At 58.9% G+C, this 11,043-nt stretch overlaps 1 protein-coding gene across 1 annotated transcript; it reads right to left on the bottom strand.

Annotated features, from left to right (window-relative positions):
• Positions 1-279: 279 nt before the first annotated feature.
• On the bottom strand, positions 280-7,962 carry LOC135174430 (keratin, type II cytoskeletal 6B-like). Its single transcript, XM_064141697.1, has 9 exons — positions 7,402-7,962; positions 5,720-5,934; positions 4,566-4,626; positions 4,123-4,218; positions 3,013-3,177; positions 2,487-2,612; positions 1,671-1,891; positions 1,216-1,244; positions 280-679 (listed from the first exon to the last, which is right to left on the bottom strand). Exons 1-9 carry the CDS (start codon positions 7,960-7,962, stop codon positions 285-287), a joined length of 1,869 nt encoding a protein of 622 aa, XP_063997767.1. The 3' UTR covers positions 280-284.
• Between the last annotated feature and the right edge of the window lie 3,081 nt (positions 7,963-11,043).

Genomic DNA, 11,043 nt, shown 5'->3' with positions numbered 1-11,043 from the left:
GACAGGCAGGAGAAGGGAGGTTTGGGTGGTGCAGAGCAGCAGCTGGCTGCTGGCAGGGGCTGGGTGGCAGGGGCTGGGTGGCAGGGGCTGGGTGGCAGGGGGCTGTGCAGGCTGTGTGCCCCCCGGGGCTGGCAGGAGGAAGGGGAACACTGTTGATTCTTACTGCAGAAATGCTGGATTCTTCTCCAAGGTGCTGGGGGGGGGGGGGGTGGGGTGTGTGTGTGTAGGTTCCCTCGGGTGGGTTCCCTCGGGTGGGCTCCCTCGGGTGGGTTCCCTCCCACTCCCTACCGAGCTGTCCTGACCACCCTCACGGCTGTGCTGTACCTGCTGCCGCTGCCGCACAGCCCTGCCCCGGGGATGATGACGGCTCCGGGGCTGCACTGCTCTACCCCCGCGCACATCACATTGCCCAGGTTGCCCACCCCCGTGGCGCACTGGATGCCCCCTTCAGCCGTCAGCACCTCCCGCCCCACGCAGCTGACTGCGCTCCTGGCCCCGAAGCCGGCCCCGACCCGCGGCAGGCAATCCACGCTGCGGGCGCTGAAGCCGCCCCCGCCCACGCCGAAGGAGGAGACCACCCCCAGCCCCGCGGCAGCCCCTCCGGGCTTGACGCTGCATTTGCCTCCCATTCCAGACAGGGACCTGCACTCCCCGACGGTGCCACCGCCGCTGACCACAGCTGGGGGAGAAAAACAGGTTCGGTCACTGCCAGAGCAGGAAAAACCCCAGCAAGGAGACGTCTGAGCTTGGGAGACTGAGAAGGAAACTCCTTAGCTTGAAGGACTTGGGAGGAGACTTTGAAGTCTGAAGGAAACTTCTCAGCTTGAAAAGACTTGAAAAGAAACTTCTGAAGGACCCAGAAGGAAATTGCTAAGTTTGAAGGACACAGAAGGAAACTTCTCAGCTTGAAAGATTTAGAAGGAAACTCCTTAGCTTGAAGGTCTTGGAAGGAGACTCCAAAGTTTGAAGGGCATAGAAGGAAACTTCTCAGCTTGAAGGACCTAGGAGGAAACTTCTAAGCTTGAAGGACCAAGAAGGAGACTTCTTAGCTTGAAAGCATTAGAAGGAGACTTCTAAGCTTGAAGGACTTAGAAGGAAACTGCTAAGCTTGAGGGACTTAGAAGGACCTAGAAGGGTACTTCTAAGCTTGGAGGACCAAGAAGGAGACTTCTGTGCTGGAAGGAGAGAAGGAAGGAAAGGAAGGGAAGTGCTTACCTACACTGACAGGGTTTCCAGTGCATATCCTGTTGAGAAGAGAAAGGTCTCAGAGATGCTTTTCTTCCCCAACCTCCCATGCAAACAGAGGAGCTGCCCAACCACTGCCCCCTGCAGTCACTCCAGCACCTCCCACCCACCCAGATGTGAGGTTTGGCTTGGTCCAAACTGGCCACCAAAGCACTCTGGAGCCCCAGATCCCAGCAGTAACTCAACTTGTGGCAGGAAAAGAAGGGGATGGGACTGCAGCTGTGAGCAGCTGCCCTGGGAGGAGGAAGCAGGGACAACATGGGGAGGGAAAAGGGATGATGGTCTCCTCTGCTCCCATAGGGAAGGAAAAGGGGATGAAGGTCCCCTCTGCACCCACAGGGAGCTGCCTCCACCCAACCCTTCTCACCACCTCTGCCTTCCCCTGCCTCTGCCTGCTGCGGCTGCAAGCTGCAGCCAGCTCCTACCTGCTCTCCTCTCCTTCCAGCAGTGTCCTGTATGTGGCAATCTCGATGTCCAGGGCCAGCTTGACGTTGAGCAGCTCCTGGTAGTCCCTCAGCAGACATGCCATCTTGTCCTTGGCTTGCTGCAGGGCAGTCTGCAGGTCAATCAGCTTCTGCCTGGCATCCTTGAGGGCGCAGTCCCCGCGCTGCTCCGCGTCGCAGATGGCAGTCTGCAGGGCTGCAATCTGGGGGTGGCAACGGCCAAGGGTGGTGACATTAGGAGGCATCTCCACGAGGTTCCTCGTGCACACCCTTACTTCTCAGCTAGGAGCTGCCAGAGAGCCTAGATTAAGGGTGGGCACCTCATGGCCAAGCTGCTTGGGATGAAGATGGTGGTGGACATGTCATGGCCAAGCTGACTGGGGCGAAGGGGACAAGGATGGACATGTGTGATGGGTCTGGAGTGAAGAGGATGGTGGTAGGCATGTGGTGGCCAAGCTGTTTGGGATGAGGATGATGGTGGTGGGCACATGATGGCCAAGCTGTTTGGGATGGAGATGATGGTGGTGGGCACGTGGTGGCCAAGCTGTTTGGGATGAGGATGATGGTGGTGGGCATGTGGTGGCCAAGCTGTTTGGGATGAAGGAGTTGGATATCCATGTTGCAGCCCAACCAAGTGAGGCTAAGTGAGGGATGAGCCTGCTCCTTCTTGGGCAGCTGGAGCTGGGCTGGGAGGCCCTTTGCAGCTCAGCAGGATGGGAGCTGGTGAAGATGAAGGCCTTGGCTGGAGAAGTTGCTCACCCCACCCAGAGCCCAGGCAGTGCCAGCCCTTGGTCCTACCTGTTTCTTGACGTTGTCTGACTCGCACTGCAGCTTCTGGATCATCCTGTTCAGCTCAGCTATCTCGCTCTGGTTGTTCCTCAGGTCATCACAGAACTTGCCCCTGCTGCTGTGGAGCTCTTCCAGCTATGACATGGGAAGAAGATGATTTTAGAAGACCCACAGCAGCCCCTCCAGGCAAGGTGGTGCTCTCCAGAGCCTCTTTGCTGTTGATGCTCCCAAGGAAGCACCTAGACATGACCTCAGCCCAGACAGGATGGCAGTGCTGGGAGGATCCTGGGTGTGTGCCCCTTGGGAGAGCTCACAGAGCCCTCCCTGGAGCACCACCACCATCTGCTGTGCTCTGCTCTTACAGCAGAGGCTCACAGCTCACTTTTCAGCTTGGGCTGGGGCTTCTGCTGCCACTTCCTCTAACAAACCACTGTGGGGTGGCTTGAAGCTGAGTCACAGAGGACAGAAATGGTCCTCAGGGGGTTGGTGGCCAAGGCATTTGTTTGCCACCTGGGCTGGTGCTGTGAACACTCACCCTGGTTTGGTAGAAAGCCTCCACCTCAGCCTTGCTCTTCTGGGCAATCTCCTCATAGCAGCACTCAACACTTTTGATGATGCCTTCCATGTCCAGGTCCCTGCTGTTGTCCATTTGCACGATGACAGAGGTGTCACACAGCTGGCAATCCAGCTGAGCCCTCTCCTGCAAAACCCAGCCCATGTCAGGCCCCTGCCCTCAGCCAGCCCAAACCAGCTACCCCTGGCAAAGGAGGGGCTGGTGAGAAGGTGGAGGTTTGGGAGAGGTTCTCTCATCAACACCCAGCTGGAGTGTGGAGGAGGAGGGGAGACAGAAGGCCATGAAGCAGACCAGGAGGGTCTCCAGCTGCTGACTGCAGTTTCCACCAGGACCTGAGAGTTTGGACCTGCTCTGGTGGCACAATAAGGCGTTGCTGCATGGAGTTCCTGAAGGAGGGGTGGAGAATCCTGGTGGAGCAACTGGTTTGGCTGCAGCTGGGTGGTTCTGGCTCCACCAGCAGTGTTCTGGGCTGTGAATCCCTCAGGGGCAGCAGCTTTGGGGCCCTTTTGCCTCTAGGCTGCTGGTTGGTTGCAGGTGATTGGCAGGAAGAGATGCAGCCTCCTGGAAGGTCTCCCCTGGCGTTTGCTAAAAACAGCCACATTTGGGGCAAAAATTGCTCCAGAATTGGCACAGGCTGCCCAGGGAGGTGCTGGAGTTCACCCACCCTGGAGGGGTTCAAAACCCTGTGGCCATGGCACTCTGGGGCCATGGGTTGGTGGTGATGGTGGTGAGGTTGGGTTGCTGGTTAGACTCTGTGATCTTGGAGGTCTTCTCCAACCCAAACCATTCAATGCTTCTACCAAGTCCTTGGGGTTTGGAAGAGTGAAGGGTTAAGGGGGTGCCAGGGGTGGTCTGGGTTAGAACTGGAGGGGTGTTCTAGAGCAAGAGAGCAACCAAGAGCAGGGTGTACAGTTGGGGGGGTCAAAGACAGGCAAAGAGGATCAGGTCTGCAGGATGAAGCATCAGGATTTGGGGGCAAGTTGCCTTTGCCTGGGCTTAGTTTGGGTGTAAGAGCTCAGAGGAGCAGCAGGTGAGGCACTGCCCCCAGGGCAGTGGCCAAGGAGCTCTCACCTCAGCGTAGATGCACTTCAGGAACTCCAGCTGCTGCCTCAGGAGGCCTACCCTCACCTCCAGCTCCTCCTTGGTCAGGTAGAGGCAATCCACATCCTGCAGAGATGCACAGGTTTGGTGAGGAGAGGGGAAGCCAGGAGGGCTGTGCCCAAGCCCCACCTTGGCTGTTCAGCCTGGAGGAAACATCACTGCAGCAAGATGCCCTCTGAGGTCCCTTCCAGCCCAGCCCAGGCTGTGCCTCTGACTCCAGCCCTTGGGAGGAGGCTCACAGCCTGTGAGGGCTTCTGCAGCTCCTTTGGGTTCCCTCTGTTTCGGGGCTACCTGACGAAGGTCAGGCAGTGCCATGGCTGAAGGGCTTCCCATTCCCCTCCCTGGCCTCACACCCAGGCTTTGCCCACATGCCTGGCACTGCTCTGCCTGGCACTGCCCCCACTGTGGCTCACCTTCTTGAGCACCACAAACTCATTCTCGGCAGCTGTGCGCTTGTTGATCTCATCCTCGTATCTGCAGGAGGAAGGGAGAGGGGAGGGATACTGAGCCCCACAGGCCCCATCCCCACCACCCAAGTGACCAGTGGAGAACATGGGGAGTGGGATTGAACCCAGAGCCTCTCCCCATTGGCTTTGCTCCTCCTCTCTGGTTTCTGCTCTGCTGCTTTTGGCTTCCTCCCCACGCAGCCCTTTGAAGCCATCCACGCCAGCAGCGTCTGGAGTGAGGTGGCAGAAACGAGGCCAAACCACCAGAGAAGCCAAGCCTGGACCTCAGCTGAGGGCTTGGTTTGCTGCTTCTTGCCCTGCTGCTTTGTCAGATGTTCCTCTGAAGCAACAAAGACTCTGCTCTGGGTGTTTGTGGGGAAACTGTGGCCAAAACAGCCTGGAGGGAGGTCAGGAACTTGAGCAACCTCTGCAACTCCCAGGCGCAATGGGAAGGGAAGCCACGACCTGGCCGTCAAGTAATGGGCACCTGGGAGAGCTCTCCAGGGTGATTCCATGAGTCTGACCTCCTTGGGTGCTGGCTCAGCAAGCAGAAACCTGGGAGCTGCTTGGCTGTGAGGTCTCTGGAGTAAAGGTTGCTCTTTGAACCTGTGCTGCTTGCCACCAGCCACCAAGAGCCCTGCTCGGTGGCTTAGCAGGGCACACAGGGAGCTGCGGAGGAGCAGCTGCAGCTTGCATTAAAGAAACAATTCCCACATCCCCTCTGGGAATCCCAACATGGATAAAGCTCCTGGGTGGAGACACAAGAGGCTGAGGGCTGTGTGGCAGCAGGGACAGGGGATCTGGGGCAGCCTCAGGCACGGGTGGTGCTGGGAGGTTTGATATAGCAGCCCTGGTGGGGAGCAGGAGAATCAGGGAGAGGAAAAGTGGTTCCTGTCCCTCTCCCTGGGGAAATCCTGCGGCTGAGGGCTTCTCCCAGTCCATCACAGCACCTGAAGCAGACCCCAGCAGGAGAAGCCAGCCCAGCACCAGTGTTGCCTGCCCTGCTCCCCTCCCTGTGCCCCCCTTTTTGGACGTAGCCAGCACAGCTGCCTGGTTTCAGGCTGAGGAGCAGCAGTCAGGGCCAGTCTGTGCTCTGCAGCTCCTCTCTGCTTGCTACTCACTTGCACTTGAACTCTTGGACCAGGTCCCTGAGGCAACGCTCCTCATTCTCCAGCCTCTCTCTCTCCCCCAGCACACACTCCAGCTGCTTCCTCAGGTTGCAGATGAAGTTCTCGAAGACAGGCTCCAGGTTCCTGCGGGAGGCTGGCAGGACATACTGCTGCAGCAGCTCCCACTTGGTGGTCAGCACTTTGTTCTGCTGCTCCAGCAGTCGCACCTGGGGAGGAGGCAAAAGATGGGAGCAGAGTCCTGCACTGGCCCCATCTGGCCCCCAAGCGAGGGCTCTTGGGGGGAGTTTCTCCACTTGCAGCAGGAGAGAAACCAGAACCAAACCAGAACTGCAAATGGTTGGGAGCTGAGCGAGAGCAGCATCTCCCCGGCGCTGAACCTGCTCCCACCCAGCCCCTGCAGCGCAGGCTGAGCAGCGCCGTGGCGAGGGCAGTCACCTGCCTAACCAAACCCCGGCTCGGCCCAGCGCCACCTGCCCCTGTCGCCACTCTGCTGATGAGCCTCCATGGCACTCAGAGCTCCATCCGGGCTCTCATTTGCCTGCATCTGATCCCGGCTCCAACCCCGGGGACTTGTCCTGCCTCTCACTGTAGATGAAAGAGCTCCGGAGGAGCTTTGTGGGGCATGAATAAATCATCTTCTTTTCCTTTCAAAGGGCAGGCAGAGGAGTTAAGGCTGGTTTGGTTTTTCCAGCTGCAGAACGACTCAGAAGGGGGGGGTGGGGATGGAGATCAAACAGAGCAAAGATTGCTCTGCCCTTTGCAAAATCATTTCCTGCAGCACATCTCAGAGCAGGAATGGAAACCTTTGGGGTCAGCCAAGGAACCAGGGAGAAATCAATCTGGGAGACACCAAATCCTTTCGTTCAGGGGGCAGAGGAGCAAGGAGGTCAGAATTGTTCTTCATGTGAGAGGAGATCTGGGCTGGAGAGGAGGAATAAATTCTTTAGAGCAAGAGCTTAGAGCAGCCTGGCAGGAGCTGGAGGACTCCAGGAGAGCTGGGGAGGCACAAGGGCTGGGAGGGGCAGGATGAGGGCTTGGAGCTGGGAGAGGGAGAGTGGAGAGGAGGAAGAAATTGCTGAGAGTGAGGCTGGGGAGAGCCCCTCCCTGGCTGCCCAGGGAGGCTGTGGCTGCCCCTCCCTGGGGGTGTTCCAGGCCAGGCTTGATGAGGCCCCGAGCAGCCTGTGCTGGTGGAGCTGTCCCTGGGCATGGCAGAGGCTGGAGCTGGCTGAGCTCTGAGCTCCCTTCCAGCCCAACCCATCCTATGGCTCTCTGGCTCCAGACATCTCCTCCTACATCTCCATGATGCAGAAGTCCTTTGGAGCTCAGAGAGCTGCGCTGGCGGTGTCAGAGAATTCATCTGTACCAAACCCTCCTCCTTTGCCCATTCCCATTTCCAAGCCTCCAGCCCTTCTCTCACAGCTTCTCCTTCACTGCATCCCTGCAGCTCCTCCTGGTTCACCTCTTTAGCAGGTTGGTGCCCACCAAAAGGTCAACAAAACCCAACGTGGTGGCCTCGGAGCAAGGCTCAGGTCCCAACAGTCTGCAGCTGATGACCACCAGGGTCTGTCAGAGCCATTTACGACACGAAGGTGCCAGGAGAACCAACTCCTGAGGCCTCCCTGGAGCCAAGTCCATCCCCAGAGCCTGGGGCCGGGAGGGGAGCAGGGTCTCACCTTGTCAATGAAGCAGGCAAACTGATTGTTGAGGTTCTTGATCTGCTCCTTCTCGTGGGTCCTCACTTGGCACTCCTCAGGGTCAACCCCCACGCAGAGAGGCTTGAGGAGCTCCGGGTGGATGCTGACTCCCCGAATGCCTTCGGATCTCCCTCCGACGCCGATGCCCACTCCCACGCCGCCTCCATAGCCTCCCATGGTGACGCCGTCCCCGAGCCCTCTGTAGCTGCCCAGGCCCCCGTAGCTTCCGCAGTTCCCGAACCCCACCACGGTGCCCACGCCGAAGCGGCCTCCTCCGTAGGCCACGCCGCAGCGCCCGGCCCCGCCGTAGACAACTCCTCCACCACCGCCGCGGCAGCTGCCGCCGAAGGATATCCTTTGCCCCCTGCCCAGGTCGCAGACGCTGCGGCTGCTGAAGCCTCCGAGCCCACACCTCCGCCCCACCGCTTGGCACACCGAGGCCGAGCTGGCGTTGCCCCTGCCCAGGGCACAGACGGCAGAGGCGGAGGAGAAGCCTCTCCTGCCCAGCAGGGAGCTGGAGGTATAGCACTGTCGACTCATGGCGGTGGTGGCTGCTGGTGGAAGAGGACCTGAGGTGGCGGCGAGGCGGGAGAGCGAGAGAGGAGCAGGGAGCAGAAGGAGGAGAGCTCCTTTGGCTTCTCTCGGGCTCTGCCCTGCTCCTTTTATACCTTCGAGGAGGTGCCTGAGATGCAAAAAACTTTAATTTCTCTGCTGGGTTTGGCCTTGCCTGGCAGCAAGGAGTTGGCTCCCAACCGCTCCTACCCACAGCCAAACGCTTCCATCGGGCGGCGAAAGGAGGTGGGAATTAGAGCAAACTGCTTTGCTTGCAAGCTTCGGTTTCAGGACTTGCATTTGGCTTAATTAATCTGCTTCCTTATTGTGTAATTAGAAGTGGAGGCAAATCATTCCGGGGGGGGGTTTATGCATGGCCTTGTTTGGGGCCAGCTTGCACCGCAGTGCTCCGCCAGGGCTTCCAGGGGACCTCCCGCCCGACGACGCCTCCCAGCCAGGGGCTCCCTTCTCTGGGCAGCTCGGGGCTGGGTCATGAGCAATGACCACTAGAGATGGTGGGGGAGGAGGAAGAAGAGGAGGAGGAGAAGGAGGAAGGAGGCCCTGCCCAAGCAGAGCAGCAGCTGGTGGAAGCCTTCTGGTCAGCATTCCTCTGGGGGTGAGGCTCATCTGGGCAGCGGTGGCCTCACGGAGCAGAACAACTCAGGAAGGGGTGGGGGGGAAATAATCAAGAGCAAAGAGAGCAAAGATTGCTCTGCCCTTTGCAAAGAGGCTTCCTGCAGCACATCTCAGAGCAGGAATGGAAACCTCTGGGGTCAGCCAAGAAACCAGGGAGAAATCCAGCTGGGAGCCACCAAATCCTTTTTTCTGGGGGGGCAGAGGAACAGGGAGGTTAAAATTGTTCTTCTTGTGAGGGGAGATTTGGGCTGGAGAGGAGAAAGAAGTTCTTTAGAGCAAGAGCTTGGAGCAGGCTGGCAGGAGCTGAAGGGCTGCAGGAGAGCTGGGGAGGGAGTTGGGAGAAGGGCAGGGGGGGCAGGAGAGGGCCAATGGCTTGGAGCTGGGAGAGGGAAAAGAGAGAGAGGAGAGGAGAGGAGAGGAGAGGAGAGGAGAGGAGAGGAGAGGAGAGGAGAGGAGAGGAGAGGAGAGGAGAGGAGAGGAGAGGAGAGGAGAGGAGAGGAGAGGAGAGGAGAGGAGAGGAGAGGAGAGGAGAGGAGAGGAGAGGAGAGGAGAGGAGAGGAGAGGAGAGGAGAGGAGAGGAGAGGAGAGGAGAGGAGAGGAGAGGAGAGGAGAGGAGAGGAGAGGAGAGGAGAGGAGAGGAGAGGAGAGGAGAGGAGAGGAGAGGAGAGGAGAGGAGAGGAGAGGAGAGGAGAGGAGGAAGAAGTGAGGCTGGGCAGAGGCTGGCACAGGCTGCCCAGGGAGGCTGTGGCTGCCCCTCCCTGGCACCATCCCAGGCCAGGCTGGCTGAGGCTCTGAGCAGCCTGTGCTGGTGGAGCTGTTGCTGGGCATGGCAGGGGCTGGAGCTGGCTCAGCTCTGAGCTCCCTTCCAGCCGAACCATTCCATGACTCTGGGTGACAGCTGCTGTCTGGCAGAGAAGGTTTGGTTCTGCAGCTCTGCTGTTGTTGAGGGTGAGGCTGGGGACAGCCTGGCACAGGCTGCCCAGGGAGGCTGTGGCTGCCCCCTCCCTGGGGGTGCTCCATGGGGAGCATGGAGGGTGACCTGCCCCACCGAGGCTTCTGGATTTCCTGTGGCATTTGGTGGTCACTTCACACTGGGTCTGCAGACACAGGGTCCAATCCCAGCTCTAGGGACAGTGAAGTAGCCCCCAAATGCCTGTTTTGGCCCCAAAATGCTGCCTGAAGGCATCTGGAGGTAAGAAGCCAATGAGAGGTCTGGGCTTGGGCTTCTCTTCCCACCTTGCGTGAGACGATGCCAAGGATGGAACTGGTGCTCCTGGGGGGGGTTTAGAGACATGGAGTTGAGGCACTGGTCCAGGTGGGCTTGTATGGCCCTTGGAATGCATGGAACTGGAGAGCACTGTGGGTGGAAAAGACCTTGAAGACCATCAGGGCCAACCCTGCCAGGGCCAGCACCGCACCTAAGGCAGCTTCTAAACACTTCCAGGGTTGGTAGTGAGAGCCTTGGGGCTGCTCAGGCTGGGAAAGAGGAGGCTGAGAGGGGGCCTGATCAATGCTTACAGAGAGCAGGAAAGTGAGGGGAGGAGGCTGGGGCCAGGCTCTGCTCAGTGCTGTCCTGTGATGGGATGAGGGGTGAGAGCCACAAACTGAAGCCAGAAGGTTCCACCTGAGCAGGAGGGGAAAGTTGTTTGGTATGAGGGTGATGGAGACCTGCCCAGAGAGGTTGTGGAGCCTCCTTCTCTGAATGCTTTCAAGCCCCATCTGGATGTGTTCCTGGGTGCCCTGCCCTGGGTGCCCCTGCTCTGGCAGGGGAGCTGGACTGGATGCTCTCCAGAGGTCCCTTCCAACCCCTCACGTTCTGTGAGTCTATGGAAAACCAGGAAAGGGACACTTGGCACTGGCACAGGCTGCCCAGGGAGGCTGTGGACACCCTGGAGGTGCTCAAGGGCAGGTTGGATGAGGCCTCCCTGCCTGTAGTGGGGACGTTGGAGGAGATGATCTCTGAGGTCCCTTCCAACCTGAGCCTTTCCAGGATTTTCTGATGAGGATTTCTGGGAGAGGCTGAGCTGCAGGCAGGAAACTACTGCTGCAGGCAGGGAGCTGCTGCTGCAGGCAGGGAACTGCTGCTGCAGGCAGGGAGCTGCTGCAGGCAGGGAGCTGCTGCTGCAGGATGTGCCTGGGGAAAGTACCAACTGCGTTCAGCAGCTGAGTGTGATGCGACTGCAGCTGACAGGGAGTGGACTGTCACAAACAGGTTGAGAAATGTTAGCTGGAGTCAACTCTTCTTCCCTCCTGCTGCTGTGACACACCTGTTTGACATCCCAGGGTGCCAGCAGGAGTTGTTAATGAGAAGGTTTCTTGCTGGCTTCATTAAAATCCCCGCAGTGATCCTGGGGATTTGCTTGGAAAGAGAGAAAGTTCCTCCTGACTCAGCCAAGGGCTCTGATCTTCCAAGCAGAGCTCAGAGGTCAGGCC

This window comes from Pogoniulus pusillus, unplaced genomic scaffold (genome assembly GCF_015220805.1).
Source record: "Pogoniulus pusillus isolate bPogPus1 unplaced genomic scaffold, bPogPus1.pri scaffold_64_arrow_ctg1, whole genome shotgun sequence".
In the NCBI taxonomy this organism is placed as follows: Eukaryota; Metazoa; Chordata; class Aves; order Piciformes; family Lybiidae; genus Pogoniulus; species Pogoniulus pusillus.
This window is presented reverse-complemented; position numbering and strand designations above follow the sequence as displayed.